The sequence below is a fragment of the Manis javanica genome, chromosome 1 (assembly GCF_040802235.1).
Source record: "Manis javanica isolate MJ-LG chromosome 1, MJ_LKY, whole genome shotgun sequence".
In the NCBI taxonomy this organism is placed as follows: Eukaryota; Metazoa; Chordata; class Mammalia; order Pholidota; family Manidae; genus Manis; species Manis javanica.
Window position 1 is genome coordinate 213,627,269 of NC_133156.1, and position 21,803 is coordinate 213,649,071.

General features: G+C 46.5%; 1 protein-coding gene and 1 long non-coding RNA gene across 3 annotated transcripts in view; one reads left to right on the plus strand and one right to left on the minus strand.

Annotated features, from left to right (window-relative positions):
* Positions 1-21,803, minus strand: part of VIT (vitrin) — a 103,046-nt gene that overhangs the window by 27,786 nt on the left and 53,457 nt on the right. The window contains exons 6-10 of one of the 2 annotated variants that reach the window (XM_073214367.1): positions 19,859-19,936; positions 13,154-13,345; positions 9,431-9,487; positions 8,203-8,268; positions 1,189-1,251 (exon numbers count right to left, since the gene is read on the minus strand). In XM_073214367.1, the coding sequence (XP_073070468.1) occupies positions 1,189-1,251; positions 8,203-8,268; positions 9,431-9,487; positions 13,154-13,345; positions 19,859-19,936 (456 nt within the window). The remainder of the gene's footprint in view (positions 1-1,188; positions 1,252-8,202; positions 8,269-9,430; positions 9,488-13,153; positions 13,346-19,858; positions 19,937-21,803) is intronic. The other variant, XM_073214372.1, reaches the window with a different exon arrangement.
* The window catches only part of LOC118970727 (uncharacterized), a 143,897-nt gene that overhangs the window by 1,324 nt on the left and 120,770 nt on the right, over positions 1-21,803 (plus strand). The window contains exon 2 of the long non-coding RNA XR_012121815.1: positions 1,641-1,812. This is a non-coding gene — a long non-coding RNA (uncharacterized lncRNA). The remainder of the gene's footprint in view (positions 1-1,640; positions 1,813-21,803) is intronic.

A 21,803-nucleotide genomic window follows, 5' to 3' on the forward strand; every position in this document is an offset into this window, starting at 1 on the left:
CAGTATTTCTTAACTCTGGGTACGTATCAGAGTTGCTTATGCAGCTTCAACCAGTAAAGATGCATGGGAATCTCTCTGGGCTGTGCTTCTCAAGGGTTAGTGTGCAAAGGAGCCACTTGATTCGGTAGGTCTGGGGTGCAGCCTGAGATTTTGCATTTCTGACAAGCTTCCAGGTAATGCTGCTGGTCCTCAGACCACATTTTGTGTAGTAAGATCCAGGGATTCACTGAGGATGAGGCAGGAACTGAGCATGTTTGTGTCTTTAAAATGCCTTCAGATGTTTCTCATACACACTGACTTGAGGCTCACTGCCCACTGGGTGCTGCCTGGTACTGACTTTCTGAGGGAATTCACAGGCACTCTTCTAAGTTTATCACACACAGTACTCCCCTCTGCTTTTCCTCTTTTCCTGGGGTCCCTCTTTCTGGTATCCTCCGGGGGCTCCTGTCCCACCTATTCAGTATGGAAGTTCTTCAGGGTTAAGTCTTCTGGTCCTTCTTGCTCTGTCCTGTCTCCCTAGGTCACATCTCTTCTCATAGCCTTGATTTTGAACCATAGCTCATCAACTTCCAACTCTAAATTTCCAGCTAGGATGTTTTTCTTTTTGTTTTCCTTGAATGTCAGATGTGGATAGTCAACTCTTTACTAACCCCAATGTCTCAGGGAAGATGATAGACATAAATGATCGCCCTGTCTCTCCACCTGCTCTGTCCACAGGCGTCCTCATGGCAGTACCGTTAATCCCAGTTGCTCATGTCTTTAACTGCTACCTCCCTTGCACCTCCACTTCTAGCCCTCTAGAGTCTCCCTTCCCTGTCCCTTGAACCTGCCTATTTCTTGCATTTCCACTTCCAACTCAGAGCTCTGTCTACCATTGTCTCCACTGGACCAGCATCCCTGCTGGCCAGCCGGTCTCCTCCTTTCATCCACCCTTGCCTCCCATTCCATCCCACCCTGTTGCCATAGAGATGTTTTAAAACTCTGATCCCTTTCCCCTCATGCACACAAACAGTTTAAATCCTTCCAAAGTTTCTCTTTCCCCCTTTAGAACAAAGTGACAGAGGAGAGGAGATAAATAGACCTAGGGCAGGAGAGAGAAGGATTTGGGTGGGGAGTGACTGGGTGGAGAGGAGAGAGCAGATCGGATGTCAGAGCCACAGTGGGGTTTCTAGTTGTCAGTTAACTTACTGGGATCTCCCTGGGATACTGGCTCCGAAGACTGTGTGCTTAATTCTTCTTTCTGAACAAATCCTGGGAAGAGTAGTAAAACTTTTGGTGACTCACAGGAACAGGAAGCATCTGGCTTTACCCCAGGGAAGGGGATATACTGGATATTCACACCCAGCTCAGGCTCTTGGCTTGCTGCTAACTTGCTCCTCCCCACAGCACCCCTATCATAAGAAACAAGAATAATTTGCCGAAAGCCCACTAAAGACTCAGTACAGTACTCTCCTGGGTGCTCAGATGGATTTGAAGTCAGAGGACTTGAGTTCTGTTGCCTGCTAACTGAGTCCATCTGAGACTTAGTTTCCTTATCTGAAAGCATTAAGCACTCTGCCGGTGTAAAAGTCTGAAGTTCTCAAGGTCAGGGCATGTGTCTTGCTCATCATATAAACCCTCACTGTGCCCACCACCTGCAGGTTCTCCGTCAACATTTCGTGGTTGAGTCAATGAACAATAAGTGAGATGCAAGAAGACAATCTAATGAAGGTTGGGTGGAGGTGGCAGAGGAGAGGCAAGATACAAGCGATGCCAACGAGGACGAGTCTCAGATGCAGCCCATCCCCCTCCAGGAACTCCAGGAATTTAGAGGTAAAGATGCAAAAGGGTTTCATGCTTTGAAAGGCGCTGTGTGTGTGTGTGAAATTTCAGCTTCAAGGGTTTTTAGATCCATTTACGTGGGAGCCAGTTCACAAATATATCATTTAAGAAAATGAACACAAAAGAATTAATAAATAAGAATCTTTTTAGGCTTGGTAAGGCCAATGAGTTTCTCAGGCAGATGGAAACTTGGAGCCCCAGAAGTGAGTCTCCCTGAGTCCAGGACGCCCAGCAGAGGAAGGTATGGGGGCTCTCTCTTGCCTGCAGTGGGCTTTCTCCAGGCATGGTAGTGCTTCCAATCTGCAAAGCACACGATTTCCTCTTCCCATGTAAGTTCAGTTTGCTCATCCCTACTTCCTCAAATCATTTACAAGATTCCCTTTGGGTGTCCAAGGGCATTTCTCAGGCAAGCCTCTCAGGGAAGCGGCCCAAGGCTGCACGTGGAGGGAGGGGAAGAAATCCAAGTCCAGGGACCTGAGTCTTTCCTCCGCTCTGCCTCTCGCCTCCCAGTAAAATCTGCTCTTGGACCAAGAGCTGGAACCCAGTGTTTCTTATTGGATTTCAAACACTTAATGCAGTAAACAGGGAACAACACTCACTCAGGTGGAAAACCCAAACACCATTTTGTAAAGAAGGAAGGAGAAATAGAAAGTCAAAACCTGCTCCTGGAAGGACTGAGTGTCTCAACCTATTTTGGGGCGGGGAACTCGCTTCCTCTGACTCCTTGTCTTCATGCCTCCCTGTGGGGGTTTCAGTGTGGCCCCTCACGTGGTCCTCAGGCCCTAACACCAGGGGTGAAAGCCCCTGGAAAGGCTGTTCCGGCTGAGCTTGGCCTCTGAGCCACCAGCTGTATTATTAGATCCTCCTAGTTCTGTGATCCTATGAAAAGCCTGGTACCTTCATGACCAGGAGGCTGGGCTGTATAATTACCTGTATCTAAAAGGGCCCATCCATGTTTCCACAAGTCAGTTTCCCCTGATTGTCAAAATTAAAAGAAACAAATTTGTTATTTGCATCAAACTAGCAGACCCTCTCAAGTGAACCGCCAGGAGGATAAGTGTTCGAACTGTGGCAGTTCAGTAAAGGGGCGTGGGAGCAGACTTTTGGAAGAAGCAACCTGAAATTTGTGTGATTTTCTCATTTAGATCTCTTAAAGCCAAAGACATCTTGCCCTTCTCTTTTTTTCACTGTGCACCAAGAATAATGGAATAATAGGGATCCTGGGACTTAGGGGGACCTAAAAGCTCATCCAATCCAAACCAACCCCCCTCTCCAGCATGCTTCTACAACATCCCTACCAAGTGAGTAGATGGCTGGGGCTTGAACACCTCCAGAGACAGGGAACTCATTACATACCCAACCAAGGTAACATGCCCCTTCTTAGACTATTGAGACTCTGAGAAAATTTTTCACTGGGGTTTGAAGTCTTTCTCCCTCCATCTATCCATCCCTCCATCCCTCCATCCACATTTCATAAGCACCAATATGCACCAACATCATTGTAGGCATGTTTGGCTCACCAATCCATTATGTTCTCCTCTGTGGAACTACGCAGGACAAATGTGGCCCCTAGAGGGACTGGCTGTGCACTCACTACCTGACATTCTGCTGCTCGCTGTGCCTCAAGCAGGATAAAGCAAAGTGGCACCTGGCATTCTATGTAGAGTAACATGTTTACCACCCTCCCTGCACACTGGTGCTGAAGAAGTGGAAGGCAAGATTCTTACCCAATAGTCCCTGATCTTTTCTGAGGAATCACAGTTGGGAGGGGCTCAGAGGCAGCACCAGCATATTAGGAAGCCTCATAAGGATACCAAAATGGCTGTTCTCTCCATTTCCAGCACAGAAAGCTGAAAACTGAGGGCGTAATCAACTGTTCCTTAAAGGCCGTCAGTTTTGCTGCGTGCTGGAATTATTAACACACTCAAAAGAAGTGATAGTTTTCATCACATGATTAAGATGCCAGGCTGTTTTGAAAGGCAGTCTGGCTCTCTTGCACATTCTGATTTAATGGTGAGAATTGGTTTAATTTGGCTCAGCCATTAACCAGGTGTATGACCTTAAACAAATCAGATACTCTCTGTGAACCTTAATTTCTTTGTGAATAACATTAGCACATGAGTGAAATGACCTCCATGTTCAAAATATTTATGATTTATATGTTTGAACATTTTGCTTTTTTAGCCTTATTACTCTATCGCCATCTGCTGGTAAAAATCCCTGCTTTGCCCTTTCTTTAGTAAAACAGGCTGCTGACATCTGTTTTAGGCCAAGGCTTTCAGCACCCTTGAATGTTTTCAAGAATTAGAATGCTGGATGCTCTGTTGCAGGAGATAAATAATGCCTGGACATCAGAGATTTCCAAGCCTCTTCCTCCAGTCTTGGAAGCCTATCTTTCTATTAATGGCACTTTCATTTGTTTGGGACAACTTTGAAACACATCACTTTTATTCAAAAGCCAAGGGCTGGAATATATCTGGACAGCTGAGACCTGGTGTTTTTGGACTTGATAGTAATGGGGAGTAAACGTGTGAGCACATTTGTGGAGGAGTTTGGGTGGCACGGGGAAAAGGAAATGGGAAGACATGCCCTGGGTCTACTGAACACTAGGTGCGGGCTTGTGGGACTCCCCCACCTTCTCTCGTCTGAAGTTTTCTCCTGTGTAAAGCGGAGGTCACAAAGCCTTGTCCTGCCTTGTCTCACAGCAAGGTAAATGCATACAAAATCACTCTGAAAAGTGTAAGGCAGTCTTAAAAAACGGAATCACTTTTATGACGATCCTTGCTTGGTCATCTTAGAAAATAGTGTCTCAGAGAACTATTGGTTCTGAACAATTTCCATGCTAAAAATGTACATTACCATTTACTGAGCACATGCTTCATGCCAGGCACTGACCACACTGTGAGTTAGGGACAACTGTGGCCCCATTTTACAGGTGAGAAACTGATGCACAGGGCGGCAGAGCCGATGCTGCGGCCCCGGCGGGCAGGCTCCAGGGCCTGCACTTAACCACCACTGATTATCACTCACGAGGAGCAGTCATGGGAGCTCAGTTAGGCCTCCAAAAGGCACTCTCCCTGGACCTCCCATAAAGTGAGGGCCCGGAGCCGTCCCTGCTCTAAGGCACATCTGGGAGACACAGCACAGACCCAAGTGGGTGCTGCCACACACAGCCATTAGGACCCTAAAGTTTTATGGGGCAGCAGCATCGGCGGCCCATCAGCTCCCTGGTTTCTCCCCAGTGGCTTCCCCGAGGTGCAGGTTTTAGGAGGAGGTGACAGTCTGAGGGGCAACAGTCCTGGGGGGCTGGAGGAGTCCCCACACCTCCCTTCCCTCAGCCTGGCTTCATGCCCCGAGGGCTGCACGTTTCCCATGGAGGGTTCCTCCTGCAGCAGACAGCAGCTGCAGCTGCGCGGAAGCCAGCACACCAGGGCTGCTGGGGAGGGCTGAGCACAGGGTGAGGCCCTGGCTGCGAGCCATCTGCCAGAGGAACGATTGCCCCAGGTCCACAGTGGGTTACCCTCCAAAACTGGGGGTGGGATATTTGTCTAGGACCTGGCAGCCTTTTCTCATGGAAACACTAATGCCACAGTTAAAAGTCCAGGCCAGCGAAGCTTATTTGATTAAACAGACTCGTGGTACCATGGAGCCAACAGCAAAGGCATGGTGCCGAAGAGAAGTCACCCAGCAATCACTTAAATTGTCAGGAGCACGCCCGCCCTGCCTCTCTCTGGGAGTACGGTTGGAACAGCCATGCTAAGCGGGCCCTGGTAGGAGGGGTGGGGGCCTGGCAGTGGACCTGGGAGGCAGTGGCGTTGCTGTTGCTCCTGGAGAAGGAGCGTGTGGACCTCTGAAGGCAGAAGTTTCAACAGCAGAATTCTAAACCCTGGAAGTATCTGATTTGCCTTTGTCATTCTAACACATTACCCAGTGTCAGATATATAGCATGTTCAGTAAATATATATATTTATTAAAGAGCATTCCTCTGCAGTGGGGGCAGTAGCTTAAACTGGGAATGTGTGAAGTCACACCTGTGGGCAGAGGGCAGAGGGGAGGGGGTAGCAGGAATCACTCGTGCATTGTTTATCTGGTGTCCTGTGCAGGAGAGGATGAAATACAGAGGCCAATGGCAACATCATTAGATCCATACATAGCTGCGTGTGCCTGGCAGGGGGGGTGCAGTAAACACTCATGAAGTGTTTAGTGGGGCTTATGAGACTCGGTCCCATATGATGTATTTTTATCAGTGACTAGAATGGGGACAGGAGCATATTAATTTCGTGGAAGACAGAAAAGATGGAAGGATAGTACTATACTCCATGAGAGTTAGGACTCAGGAAGATGGCAACAGACTAGACTACGGGAGAGTTTACTAGAGATAAGTGTGATACAGTAAAGTGGGTGCAAAGACTCAATTGCACGAAGACAGGAGTGGTGTGAGCTGATTCTGTAGAGTGCAAGAGGAAAAATCCTGGGACTCTAGTTTTTGCCAGTTCAGTAAGAGATGGAACGATGGTGAGGCAGAGCTTCCCCCAAATGGCACTTGGGATGTCCTAATAGAGGCAGAGCATTTAGGACAAAAGCGGCAATTCCCTGGCACACGACCCCGTGGCACTGTGTTCTGCTCCGGATGTCCTGTTCCGAGTCATTAACAGACAGCAGTGTAGTTAGAGAATGCACTGCCAGGTCACGTGAGGACCTGTTGGAGGAACTGGGGAAATTTATCCTAGAAAAGATGAGCCATACAGGAGGGCATGAAAGCTCCTTTCATATATTTTAAAGTCTCTCAAACTTACATTCTTAAAAATTATTGAAGACCCAGAAGAGCTGTTGTTTGTATGGGTATATCTATTGATTTTTCTCAGATTGGAAATTAAAACTGTGCATTCTTCCATTTGAAACAGAATATTAACTAATTCACTATTCATTCATTTAAAAATAAGAATAGTTCTTTTGTATTTTAACTTTTTTAAGAAGAACAACTGTTTTCTAAAACAGGAGTACAGTGAGAAGACAGGCAAATTTCTTCAATGTCTGGTACAATAAAAGGCAGGTTGAATCTTATATCAGTTCCTTCAATCTCTTGTGATTGGTTGTTTTGGTTGAAGTATAGGAAGAAAATCTGGCCTCACACAGGTATGTAGTTGGAGAAGGGAGAGCTTCCCAGAATCCCCGAAAGCAGGGTCCTCAGACCGCACTTTGAGGAGCAGTATATTAGACGAATTAGCAACAGTGGTTTTAAGTTCTAGATAGTTCTGTCCAACAATGAATGGGCTCGGGAATCCCCAACCACTCAGAGTTAATCTGATATTGAGGAAAAACCTCTATCTGGCATGCCGTTAGGGATTCATTTTTTTTGTGGGAAATTTAGATGTACTTTATATGGTTTTTTCTCATTCCATGGTGATGATTTTCCAGCTGATAGGCACAATTATAACTAGGTGAGGGCCAGTTGAAGGATATCCAAGAGGCCCAGACGTCCTGACCTGCCTTTCCTCGTGGTGTGCCAGGGATTCCCCCACCTGGAGGAGCCCACCGGGTTCACGGCCAGGTCTGCATTCCCTGGGAGTTGGTGGAGGGTCTGAGGTGCTCAGAGCAAAGTTGCAGGGATGATGGTAGAGGAAGAGGAACAGCAGAAATGGGTAGAATTTGAAGGTAAAAAAGTAGCTGGGAGCATCTCTTGGGCCACCAAGAGACAGCAGAGTTATTGGGAGCATGAAGGAGAAAGGATGGAAGAAGAAACAAAGACTCAGAGCTAGAGACCTGGTGTAACTGCTGCGGGAAAGCATGTTGCCACCCGGGGCGAACAAGCCTGTGAGGCTGGAATCAGTCAAGGGGAAAAAACCCTGAACAACTTCTCTCCGCCCCTCAGAAACACCTATTGATATGGACACGGACTAAGGCCAGGTGGGAGACTCTGGAAATAGTGCAATTTTACCCACACCTGCAAACAGTGACGTCAGAAAAGGGGATGGGGTCACATGCTGCAAATACCCTTGAGTTTTTGGGCAGTGGAAAGGTCATATGCCTTGCTGCGAACTACCCCCAAGGCTTGTCTGAATCATGTGGTGTGCCTGGTATTTGTGCTTTGTCCCAGAGGCGGGTCCTGGGGTGGACAAAGTGGGGACATGGGCTGCCCCCATCTGGGGGCTTCTCAAGCAGACCCAAACCCATGAGAGTCCTTGGATACCTGGACTGGCAGAAAGTTTCTCTGTGACACCCCCAGAACAGACAAAGAAGAGACATCTTCTAGAGGCTAAAACAAGTTGGCAGCCCCCAGACTCTGGTGCCCCATCGTGGTGCCCCGGAGGACAGTCGTGGCTGGGGCGGGGGGAGGCGTTTGCAGAGCTGCGGAGCAGCAATGTTAAGCAGCAGGCTTACCCAGGCTGACAGGCACTCCGGCAGATTTCTGGAAAGCAGCTCCGGGAGAATCCTGCCTTTGGATTCCTGAGGAGATTCCACAGTGTCAGCTGATTTGCATGCAATCAGCAGTCTGCCTTCTTCCCTTCCCTTTGCCCCCTGATGAAAATGCCCCTTGTTCAGATTCTTCTTGGATGTCACCTAAGCTCTCTGTGGTTGGCTCTACTTTTGGAGGTGGCAGAGGAGGCAAGGATCCTGGCCAACGGGACAAGAGGAGGGAGTGCCCTGTGCTTGGCTGCCTGAACAGTCCCTTAGGCCAGCCAAAGCCTAGGATGGCCTTGAGTCCTTGCCCTGCCCAACAATCTGATTCTTAAGCTCTTTGTCCAGGCTGATAGCATGTACATTGACAAAGGTGCAATTGTGAAGCTCATGGAAGCTGCTAACCCTGTGCAAGGGACCACATGGTGCCCTTGCTCCCATCCGGTGTCAAAACAAACAGTACCTGCAATCACTAGAAATCTTTTAACACTTGGAGGACACACAGATATCCCCCAGCAAGAGTAAGACCTGAACTCTTTCTTTGGAGGCCCAGATCCCCATCCTAGTGTCCTAGAGCTGCAGAGGAAATCGTGCACTTCTAATCAATTGTTTCAGCTCATGGTCCAGGCCCTGAGCAGAGTTTGTGGAAAAGCATCTAACCCTGTTTGATTTTCCTTTCTAATCTCTGCAGGCCTCAACAGCATTGCAGAGAACTTTCTTCATCCCTGAGCATTCCCAGTGATTGGGCCAAACCTTTAAGGCAGTGACACAGAACTGAAGAAAGAGGAGCCAGGGAGTGTCCTAATGCACAGGAGAATTCCTGGGGGAGAAAGTATTTCTGTTCCCCATATCATAGGAGTAGCCAAGCACTTCCTGGGAAGTGATGAACATTTCTTCCTTTTACCCTACTTCCTCAGGTATCAACCCCAAAGAGTATTCCTTTTCAGCTTTATAAAAGCCTAGTTATTGAATGCTTAGGAATTTCTATCAACCTCCACAAAAAGGGATTGACGACAGGTGAGCCATTTGCTTACTTAATGGCTTCCTTACTTTACTTACAACTTACCTTGAGCAGTATCTTCTGTTGACATCACTGGCTTAATATTTCTATCCAAATCTAAACCAAATGGCAAGGGTTTGGAAAGACAGACCACATGTATACAAGCTTCATTTCCATCGGTAGCTAGAAAAGGGGAGTTCAGGTTCTTACCTGCAGTGGCTCGGGGGTTGTTTTGCCTGCTCACGTAGGTGGTGGTGGACCAGCGATCTGTAATAACATATGACTGGTCAGAGCATAAATTTTAAAATAACTGTTTTCATTGTTTCCATGACCCAGCCTGACAGGACATTACCGAGGTCAGAACTAAGGTAAAACTTTGTCCTCAGGCAGTCTGGACCTGCCCTGAGGAGGCACTGAAAGGTTAAAAAAAAATGGATTTAACTCAAAACACTGCCTGGAAATTCCAGGTAATAACAACCCTTGTATTTCAGTTGTTAAATTAAGTGTCTTTTACTAAAGTGCCATATATCTTTACACTACATTATTCTTAGAATAATTCTCCTTAACTGCGCCACTCCTGAGGAGGTCAAAGTAATTCTTCAACAGAAATGTCACTTAACATTTAGTGATTTGCTTGAACTGCATTAACACGGTACTGATGCAAAGTAGCATTAGCTTTCAGTCATTTTTAAAGGTACACAATGGGTTATCCTTACTTTGGGAGAGAATCACATATACTTCAGCATTCATTATTTACTGGGCATTTCCTCTGAAGCAAGGTCCAAATGGGAGAAGGGGCCTGGAGGATTCTGAAGAGAGATGCAAAGCCCATTTTAGGGGAAAGAGGCCCATGTAAAAACCAGCTGAGAGAAAGAACCAAGTTTCATGGAGAGGAAGAGATAAGAGGTCATGAAAAAATACCTGTTTCTCCTACAACCAAACCTGTCATAATCAACTTTTCACTTCTTTTATCTTCGTTCCAATTGTTGGGTACGAACTCCGAGCATCTCTATTTTCTTAAGATGACACATTCTCATTGCACATATTAACTAAGAAATCACCTGCAATCCCTCTATCCAGCAGTCACCAGTATATAATTTTGGCATAAAGTGTATCCTTTTTTCTATGCCTACCTCCTCTTCGTGGGTTGGGAGAAACCCTGTCTTTTCCTGCTCCAAAGTTTCTCCTCTCTACTGGACTCCAAGTTCCTATGTCCTGTTGGAGAAGCAGCTGTTTACCTCATTGTAGAGCAAAGATAACTCATAGACCCCCAAAGCAGCTGCTTCTGTCTGGCCACACACTTCTCAGGTGTCCTGTGCCGGAGTGACCTACTGCAGGGACCTTGTTAGGCTGTATTCACTAATGTGGCCTAAGATCCTAGAACAGTGCCTGACTCATAGGAGGCACTCAAGAAATATTTGTTGAATAAATAAATGAATTAGGTCTTACTTGATCACCCCATCCACAACCATTTCTGGGATCTTTTGACTATAGTCACATATAAAAGAGAAAAAAAAAACCTTTAATAAATGCAGAAACAGCAACTTATTTGTCTATCAGCAGTCAGAGAGTTGCTGTCTTATAGTTGGAGGAATATTTTCAGCTCATTTGAAGAAAAAAAGACATCTGTATACTAAATATTATTTAACATAGTTGGGCTAAAATACCACAGTAAGTATCTGTGGTCATACATTAAGATCAGCATTCATGATAGTAGACTGGGGTTCTGAGGGCTGGGGGTTAGGCTGAGTTTTTGGGTAATGGGGTTTACTTTTAGGGTGATGAACATATTCTGGAGTTGGTCTGGTGATGGCTGGTCTGTGAATGTACTAAAAACCATTGAATTGTCCACTTTAAATGCGTGAATTGTATGGTCTGAGGAAAGTATCTCAATAAAACTGTTATTAAAAAAAAAACATAGGCGTTCAACCATCAGTTCCACTTCTCTTCATTCCTACAGAAAATCCTTTCAGTAGGCAATACTGGTTTTTACAGGTCCTCCCTCCCTCCCTAGTTTGGCTCCTTTCTTGGCAATCTCGGAGCAGCCGCCCCAAGTGCCTGCCCGGAGTGTTTGCCCAGCCGCCTGGGCGGCAGCACGGGTGTGGGTGCTGGCCCGGGATGAAGAAGGAGCAGACGGGCTGGGAGGCTGCTGGCCAAGGCCCCTGTGCCCGGGCCAGGAATAACGAAGCTTTGCCAGGGTGGGAGCCACTACTTCAAGTTGCTTGGGGTTTCCACAAGCGCAGGCCCAACTTGTCACAGGATTTCCAAGCTCCCAGCGTAGGCAAATAAATATGCCACGTGTTTACTTATATGCGTTATGTAAAAATTGACTCTAAGGAGACACTGGGAGCAAACAACTTAGTTATTCAAAAATCTTGGAAAGAATCAAGGGTTCTATAAGTCAAGAGCCTGAAATGAAGAAAAAGGGAAACTTCTGGCTATTCCTGACACCAGGGTCCCTCCTCACTATTTCTCTTTTGCCACCAGATGTTGTGTGTCTGTGCTCATATCAGCCTGAGTCATAGAAGAATAAGATGCTGGTGGTGGGGTCTAATGTATTTCAGAAATTATTTTTATGGTATTTTTAGTTTGGCATTTTCTATCACAGCTGCTTCTATGAGTCATTCATTGGGCGGAATAATATAATCCCTATTCAGCAGAGTGTTGGGAAGAGTAAATAAAAGAATGCATATGCCGTATGCCCAGCCCAGGGAAGGCGTGGACCACGGGTGTTCTGTTATTATTATTAGTCGCAGTGGGAGCTAGCTGGGTCTAACACCCTCTAATCTTGCCACCCCACTCTTGTCAAGGCAGGTCAGGCCTCCGTTTCGGTGATGCCTCGTTAGTGCCCGGGATGTTCGTGTGGGGCAGAGACTCCTATGAGGGGAGTCACGGGAGAGCCAGGCTGCCGGGGTCTGGATCTCGGCTCTGCTGCTTCCCAGCAATATGGGGTTACTTTGAGGACTTCATAGGCTAATACTTGTAAGGCGCTCGGAAATGTGTCTAGCACACTGAAAGTGCTTATTCATATTTGTTCAGTAAGAAGATGACTAGAGAGCTGGGCTCTGATACAGAAGGGAGGTAGGCCCGTGCTATGCAGCGGTGAGGCTGAAAGGAACAAGTTCTGGGCACTTTTTCCTAGAACGAAAAAGTGACACCAGGTGGGAAATATTTAGAAAAAGGGGCTGTGACAATAGCGGCACTCCAGCTGAGCAGATTTCCACACCCCTGCCGGAAGACCTTTAGAAATGAGATAGGCCCTGATTATCCCAGGATGGCTTACGTATAAGCCTGTGTCAAAACTGGAAATTGGATTATCAAATGAGCCCTTAACATTGTATTTGATGTGATGGTGAGATTAATTCCATAACCAGGGCTTTGGTAAAATCTAAGACACAGTTTAGGAAATGGATGCAAGTGATAAGATAAAAAGAAATCAGAAAAGGAATAAAGATTTTTATTTATCTGACTTTTCCTAAAGGGGTTCTTCTGGGTTTGTTTGCTTCTAATATTTGAAGGTTTCCAGGAATATACAAGTTGTCACTTGAAGCAAAACAAAACTCAGCAATGTTTACATAGGAACCTACTATCCCTTTAACTGAGCCTGTGGAGAAATGAGGAATTTGCAGTGAGAGTTTCATGTAATAGCTGACCTTCCAAAGGATAACAGCAGTCTTATTTTCAAATCTACCTTAAGCCCCTTCTACCTGGTTTGCGTAGCTCTTAGCTTGGCCCTGAATTATTATGGGGCTCAAGTTTACTCCTTGAATCTGGGAGGACATGACCACGTACTCCAGGCCCAATCTCAGGCACTCCCCCGTCACCCAGCTCAAAAGGTGGTGTGACACTATTCACAGGCATTCAGACAGAGCCATCACTCTAAAAACCCAGTCTCCCACTTTTCTAGCACATGGCAGCACACAGTCTACTGACCCCGCTCCCAGCTTCGGTGGCCCACAGGCTGCGGCCTGAGGCTGCTGGTGGGAGAGCCCGCAGATGGGGACGGCTTTGGCAAGGAGCTCTGGGCGGTTCTGACTGGGCTGGGCCCCAGCACCTGCATTGGGGTGACCGGCTGTGCGGTTGTTCCTGGAACTGATGGCCTCGGATAGGTTTCTGTGGTCTCACCTGTAAGAAAATGGAATTACACTGGGGTCTGCATAAAGCCAGTAAGCCCTTCAGGACAGAAAGAAGATAAATGTTTAATGAATATTAGCAATGAGCAAAGACCTATGCTAGCTGCTGTGGAAAGTGAACTCCACCTGCCCTACAAGAATGGAGCAATAAGCCAATAAACAAACCAAAGTTAAAAAAACAATAAATTTTTAAATGATAGTTCAAAACTATAGCAACATAGACAAAGCAGAACATGATTAACTACCAAATTAATTTGCCAGACACCAGAAGCAATGGTTCATGAACATACATTTTTGCTGTTATGGGGTGCATTGGCCAGAGGCTGGGAGATACCCCTGGGCTTTCACTATGACTTACTTTTAGGGAATGTGTTCTAGATATTCTAATTTAGGTTAGTTCATGACTAGTCAACCAACCTCCTCTAGGCCCCAGTTTCCTCATCTGCAAAATGGGCTAATGCAAGATGGTAAGGATCATCTAGGTTCCACTTTTAAACTGTGTTCTTCATCCAAGTGGGATGATTTAGAATGCTGCCACAGTTTTAAACGAGTCTCAGTTTGTTAGCACTCTGGGTGCCCTGACAGTTTCTCTCAAGGCTTTGGGCACGGGGGCAGGTGGCTACCCACTGAGCATTGGGGCTGGTATTGAGAACTGCAGGTCTGTGCCAGAAGGAGACATAAATTGGCCCCAAAAGTGAATAGCTACCCAGTGCTGGAAGGAACAACAGGCACCAGTCACAGTGCCTCCTGGGCCCCACGGGGGGTACACTGTGGCTTTGCCTGTGCCTCTGGATTACATTCCTAGGACTGCTGTGCCAAATTACCACCAACCTGAGCCCAGTAAGAATTCAGTGGCTTAAAACAACAGCGATTGATTCTCTCACAGTTCTGGAGGCCAGCAGCTGGCAATCAGTATGCCTGGGCTGAACTCGAGGTGTCAGTGGGGCTGAGCACCCTTGGGAGGGAGCTTCACATCAGCAAAGCCTCCTTGCCTGCCTCCCCCACATCCCTCTACCCTTTGGCAATTTTTTTTGCAATTTAAGGAAATGTTCAAGGCTCCAGGGATTAGGAAAGAATATGTTTTGTTAGGGAGGTGGGGTGGAGAGGGGTTGCTTTGTAGCCTGCACAGCACTCCACCTCTAGCCTTCACTCTGCTCAGGGATGATGTGCCTTTGGTACATGGGACAGCAGGCCAGGGGATAGCGCCTGAAATAAGGGGCCGTGCTCTTTGCAGGAAACATCCAACTTCCTCTGTGCCAGTACAGCCTGCTGGGGAAACAGAGTCAGCATCAGATCCCTGGACCAGCCATGCAGAGAAACCTGTGGTGGGGTGTTCAGAACCCCTGCCCAGCGCTGGCAGCTGCTCATTTCCCCACCCTGCCACTGTCACCTTGTGTGGGGATCACAGCATTGACTGGGGACAGCAGGTCAGCAAACAGCGCCTTGGGTTTGGGGTGGAGCTGGGCCTTTCAGTCTGCTCCTGTAAGCATAAGCCCATCAGAGCAGGAAGCAGCTCCTCATTTACCCTGTTTCTTGCTAACAGTTGGTCACCTTTAAATCTGCCTATAGACTGTGCCAGACAAATTGCTAGCAAGCTGGCAGCAGCCGTGGAGGTTCAGCCAGTCTTCACACCATCCTTGGGCAAAGCCAAACCTGGGGGATTTATGACATTTCCATTACTTCAAAGGAATTGAGCTTTCCTAAAAAGTCCTAGGGAAGTTTCTAATTTCTCTAAAGTACTCTTTAGTCTTCTACTCTGGTTAATACTATCAAGCATTAATGCCTCATTAGGGAGATGCACACCCAGGTTCGACCTACTTATATAGGAAAAAAAAAAAACCATTTAATAGAATCACTTGTGTGTTTTATGAAATGGAATACAATTATTGATTTGGAGAGAAATATATAAATAAAGTGAGAGTGCATTTTACTGGCAAATTATTTCAATGAACCACAATTAAATTAAAATAAAACCTCTACTACCAAATAGTGAATGTTTTTGCTACCTTAAACTTACTAGGTATAGAAAATCTAAATTATCTTTTTCCTATACCTTTGGTTAATTCTGAGGGTTTTTTAATTCATCTTCCTTTGCTAATGTTGATTGCTAGAGACTGGTTTTTCCACAGTCTTTCAGGCTGTTCCTGCCTCCTCTCCTTCATGGAATAGAATCGTCTTTAAGGAAACAGAAAAAAACTCTATCCAAAGTGCTCTCAATGCCTTACTGCACATAGTGCCTAATGTGACCCAAAGTGAATTCTTCATGGGACCAGGTTCCTTTTAAGCAATCTGAAATGAAACTAGTGAGATACCATCTCAGATACATGGAAGTTTGTCTCTTTCCAAAGATGTTCCTGGGAAACATATTAAAACTTTAAAACTTCCCATAGGCTGTTGACATATTACTCTGGACAAGGTCAAGAACAGCTCCAGACAATCACTTTCTCAGCAGCAGGAGATCCTCAGAGCCTCCTTGCACCTGGCTCCTCATTAGGATTACAGTGGAGGTGTTAAAATGCAGGTTCCAGGGCCCTAATCACTCAGAGATTTGATTCACTGGGTCTGGGGTGGAAATCTGATTTGAGAACCACAGCCAACCAGGCTGGATTCCTGGCTCCAGCCCTTGTGAGCCTGCCTGGCTGCTAAAGGCTTTTGAGCCTGGCTCCCTTTGCTGACATGGGGATGGTTAGACCTTCTTGGCAGGAATGTTGTGGCCTGCACAGTACTTGGTTCATGGTAGGCATTCGACAAACGGCAGGAGCTGACATTTATCATCATGTTATGCCTCCCCCTCCCACAGTGAAAAACAGTGCTTTCAGCAGGTGTCAGATGTGAGGTGATGGAAGGACACTGAAGCCTGGTTGGCAACAATGCCTGGAGGTAGAGTGATGGGGGAGAATTTGGCCCTTCCCACTGCTAACTCATTACTTGCCTCAGGGTTATAGATGAGGGCAGGAAATCTAATATTCATTGATCATCTACTATGCCCCAGACACTATGCAGGCCTCTTGGACATAAGCATTCACATTTGACATTAATCACGCTCCTGGAAGTTGATCCAAGTATTACCATTTTTAAGTTAAGGAATATATTTTCTGAGAGCCCAGTAATGTGGTTCATGTCACACAGATAATAGGTAGCAGAGCCAGGATTTGGACCCACATTTATTTGATTCAGAAGTTCATACTTTCTTCCTCAAAAGGGGAACAAAGTGGAACGCAAGTCACGGGTAGCCTCAAGGTTCCTGAGTTGGTTCCCATGGGAGGGTGGCCTGAGCGCGCTCTAGAGTTCTGGTGGAAGCCAGATGGCAGCAGGGGGTGGCCTCGGTGGGTGCAGTCATAAGGGCAGGAGCTTCCTGGGAAGGCGAACTTACTGCCATAAACTTGGGCTTGATTTTATTGCAGACTGAGGGGCTGCAGGGGTTTTCCTGACACTGTTGCTCAGCAGCCTTTAATATAAAGAGTCACCTCCCCTTCTCTTGCTGCAGTGCCAGCCCTGTGCCTTCCCAGTTTTTGAGGAAACTCTACAAACCAACATTTACTTGTTTTTACTTAGCTCAGAGTAGCTTGAGGCTCTAGCCAAAATGACAGCTGTCTGCCTAATGGATGCTAAGGGCCTGGGGAAGCAGCATTTAAATCTCAGGAATGTCTGTCCTCAGCATGAGATGCACAAGGCAAATCAAGATGCTTTCTATTTCCTGAGTGAGATACTTTTCCAAGGAAGAAGGGTGTTACTCTTTGGGGGTCATCCTACCCTGATATACCTGTTCACTCACATTCTTGGGGAGATTAGGAAGCCTTTTGTAGAGGCTTGCTTAGGCCCGAACAACTGCTGGCCCTCACAGCTCCACCTTCTGCTCCCCCACCAAATTCTGCAGGGATTTTTATCACTTAAAGGAGAGTAGCAACAAAGGGGGTCACCCTTTTATTGTTCTCACTGGAATTTTTTGTTGAATCGGTGAAAACTTACTCCTTGATGGGATTATAACTTTAAGGGGAGGTTCCTCTCTCCTGAAGCTGGGTAAGACCCCAAGCATTCCTTTGAGGTTGCAATCCTTAGAGTTTAGCTCAGGGTCTGGCCCATAAAAGGTACTCAGTACGTGGTCATTGAGTGAGTGAAAGAATGAACTTAATTTTTCAGACTCTGACAACTGTGGGTGATCTTATAATAGGAGGCTGATCATAAGGCCTGGTGAGAATGTCATTGAAAGGTGAGGTGGTTTGGTAGAAAGGACAAGTGACATCAGCAATGAGTAAGTTACGGCCTTTGCTAATTTTCAATTAGCAACAAAGTGCGGGAAAGGTGCCCTGGCTCACCCATGCTCCTCCTGGATGTCAGTGAGTCAGGCCTACGGGACAGGTGCTTGCTGGAGGTGGCAGCGGTGAGCCAGGCCGTGTGCTGGGGGTACATAGTGACACTTTAGAAATAAGCTCTGCTGTGCAGGACCTAGAAACCACGTGGGTTTTATACTCTACACTGGCTGGAGTTTCTCACCCCTGCCCTCTCCTCCAGCCTTACCTGCTCTGAGGTGATGCAATCGGAGTGTGAGTGCTGTATGAGCCAGTGGGAACCGTGCCACTGGGCAAAGTGCTAAACCTCTGCAGAGTCAGCTTCCTTCTCTGGAAACAGGTGGGTTCTCTGCCTCAGCGTCCTTGTGGAGCACAGGGTGTGGCGCAGAGAAAACCCTCGGTGACTGATGGCTGCAGGCCCAACAGGTTGTGTGGGGCTCTTCCTGCTGTCCAGATTCGGGCTAAGGCCCAAAGCTGGAGCCAGAAGGCCCCAGGCCCCCTCCCCCACTTCTAAAAGGGCAGAGGTGCCCTGAACTGCCCATGGGGGCCGTTCCTGTAGAACCTGCACAATCCCCAACCCCACCTGGCCCAGGCTGCCCAACAGAAGGAAATGAGAGGAAGGGGGTGAGTAGCCACCTTCGGGAGAGCGGTGTGTAGGATGAGAGGATATTCCTTCTCGTCCTTCATGCTTTGTCCTCCCCAAGCCAAAAGAAGGGGCCTCACAAGAATCTCTCCTCGAGACTGCAGGGGCCTGCAGGGGGGCAGCTGGCCTCTCGCTCCCCTGACCCATGGTGCCCCCAGGCCCACCAGGCGCCCTGCAGGAGTGGGGCTGGCAGAGACAATCTGGGGGAGTCTCCTGGGAGCCCAGAGGTACTCTCCCTCCCTGGGTCACCTACTCAGGTCACCACCAACTGCCAGCCTAGAGGAGACAACTGAGAAGCCAGGACACCCTCCCTCCCCCACGCGGCCAGTCCCTTAGGGAGATGTCTGCCCCTATCCCTCCCCCCTTGCTCCCACATGGCTAGACGATAGGCGATATCTCAGGAACAGTCCACGAGGCACCGCCATCTGTTGCCAGCCTGAGGGTGTGGGGTGGGGAGCATTTGTATCTTTGCAATAAAAAAAACACAAAATAGGTCTAGATTGCTGGAATAATTAAGAAAGTCAGTAAAAATATAGTTGGAGCAGTAGCTGCGGGAAAAAATGAGAAACAGTCTGTATTTGTAAAGCAAGGTCCTCAAACCAGGACTCTTCATATGCACTGCTATTAGCATGAGAAAATGCAAGATAATGGTGTAGAGAGGAGTTTCTGAAGCCAGACTGTCTGGGTTTGATTCTCAGCTCTGCTATTTAATAGCTGTGTGGCAAAGAGCAAGTTACTAAACTTCTCTGTGTTGCATTTTCCTTAAACTATAAATGAGGGCTAAGGATAGTACATACCCACAGTATTGTTAGGGTGATTAAGTTCAATAATCAGGTAAAGCTCATGGAACAGAGCCTGGCACACAGCAAATGCTCAAAAAATGCTAGCTTTTATTGCTATTTTTAAACCAGGTTCAACTTAAGTACGTGAGCAAAATCAGGTAAGCCCCTCAAGCTCACAGCTTCTTTTTGTGTAGGAAATCAAAGTACCCTGAAGACAAGCCTGCACAGCACAGTTCTGGCTTTAATACAGAAGCCTTTTAGAAAAAGGCATTTTCCTGGTCTGAGAGCTACCTGCACTCCCTTTGTGGTCCCCACACAGCTGAGGTGGCACAACTCGGTGTATCTTTGGCCTGGGTGATTCAGATTAGCTGCTGGCTGTTATCACATAAACCACACCGTCCTCTTTGCTTCCCTTCAGTTCACCCTAAGTAGAGACAGCCTTTCCCCTTCCAGCTGCCAGGAAACGTTTCCAGACAGAATGTTGTGTCATCTTCTAATGCAACAGAACAATAATATTCAAGGCAACAGTCATTCTGAGTTAAAATGATAGAAACACAGAGATAATCTTGGAAATGCAAAAACCAAAACTAAAAAATAAAACCTCACTCTTCAGCCCCAGCCATCTGATCCCACTGAGTTCTGTGCCCATGTTCCTGGCATTTGTTAAAATATTGCTGGACTCAGTGAAGCGTGACCAGTTAAGATGTTAATTTCTACACTATCTCCTAAAACATAATATTGCATGTTTACGGACCCAAAAGATTTCGATGAAATCACACATGAACACTTGCCTGCCTTGGCAGCCGGGCTTTTAGATGATGAATATGTAAGAGCTGATGGGTAGGTTACACCCTTTTGGGGTTTACCTTCTGCAAAAAAAGAAGAAGGAAAAAAAGATTTACTTCTTTAGCCAGAGGTTTTAGATGGTTCTGTTCTGATAAGTTAATTCCCTCCCTCCAGTATATCTCTCACGTTCAATAAAATCAGTCCCCCGAGCTGAATTGTTGATTACAATGAGAAAGTCAAGTGGCATTTTGTTTTCCTATGTAGCCTGTGTTTTATTAATATTAGAAAAGAAGCAATAAAATCTCTGACTTGGATTTAATGTTAGCAACCCTTATTTTGCCCATGAAGATGTGACATGTAAGCTGAGGTTTTCATATATGTGCCTTTGAATGTTTAATTAATTCAGCAGATGAATTCAAAACACCCCCATGCTCTCCTTCTGGATGCTGGAGGGCTCTGGTCACAGGCTGGCCCTGCATAAATGGCTGCCTCTCACTTTCACGGACCCTGTGGGATCCATTTGAATTCCATGGCACTAGAGAAACCTGAAAGTAGGTAAATATAGATCAGCCTGGAAAATAACCATTTGTTGCCCACCCAGGGAAAAAGGTTAGATGCCAGCCTAGGAGAAGGAATGTTAATATGTTACAGGGATACCATGTAGGCATAAAAAAGAAAAATAATCAGGTGATTGGGGCTGGGTAAGCAAGTACCAAGCCTGTTATGACTGAAAATCACATGAAAGGCTACTGCCTGTAAAGCCTTCCTCTGCCAGTAGTTGATGCTTGAAATTCCACTGTAGGAGCTTTGTTTCACAATGAAATTAGAGAGAGTCGCTGGAATGTAGAAGCCCCTAAAAGGCAGGTAGTTTGTCTCACTTGGTAACTGTTGAGTCCCCAGTACTTAGAGCAGTGTCTGGCATATAGTAGATGCTCAATAAATATTTATTAAGTAAGGTAATATCCTTAGCTCTCTGTTAAAATTCAAATACCCTTGGGAAGGGTCTCACGTATTATCTAATATTTACACTTGATAATGAAAGCATTTTAACTCTCAACTTGAAGGAATATTTTTATAGGATGAGCTTAAGGAGGAGACAGCAAGCAGTGTCCAAAGGACAGCCTAAGGGTAGAACAGAACCTAGAGCAAGATTTTGCCAAAGGTGCTATTGGCACAAGGGACTCTAGTCATAAAACAGGCAGAGCAGCAGGGTCTCAGGAAGGCCCTGGGATTGGGGAGTAAGAGGACCTAGCTTTCTGTTTCTGTTTTGCCAGTGATTGACTGCTTCAATCTCTGAGACTCATTTTTCTCAGTTAGAAAACATGGACTATGATTTGGGCCAATTTACTACACAAAGTTATAGGGATCTAATGGAAAAACATTAAAATGTTTTAGAACTAGATATCACCATAAAGATGCAAAACATTCATTCTGGTATTGCCTATAAATGTCACTCAAGGTGGGGATGAGGCAAAATGTTTGGGCTTACTTGAATTACTTCATCTCACTAAAGTCACCTGGGAGCAGATCTTGGCATTTCCAGGTCCCCCACCCTTGTCTGGGCCTCTCCAAATAGACAATGACTGAGGTTACTTCAACCCAAGGAGGGACCTTTGGCTGTGGGTCTCACTTTATCAACAGAAACACTGACTCCCTCTATTAGCTATTATTCTCGCATCTAAAATCCTAAGGTTCTTTCTGTTTCTATTCATAAGGAAAAGGAGCATGAGCTCAGTTTTCTGAAATGTGGATCAAAGAATAAATGGGTGGGATTAGGAGGCTCCTCTCTGACCTTTCCCATCTCTGGACTGTCCAAAGATCACGCTGACCCAAAATGCACATCTCCCCTTCCCCGCCGCCCTGCCAGCCTGCCAAAGTGAATTAATTAAAGGAGCATAGGCAGCATGTGAAAATTAGAAATAAAAGCCTAGAGAAAGGTCATGGATGCAT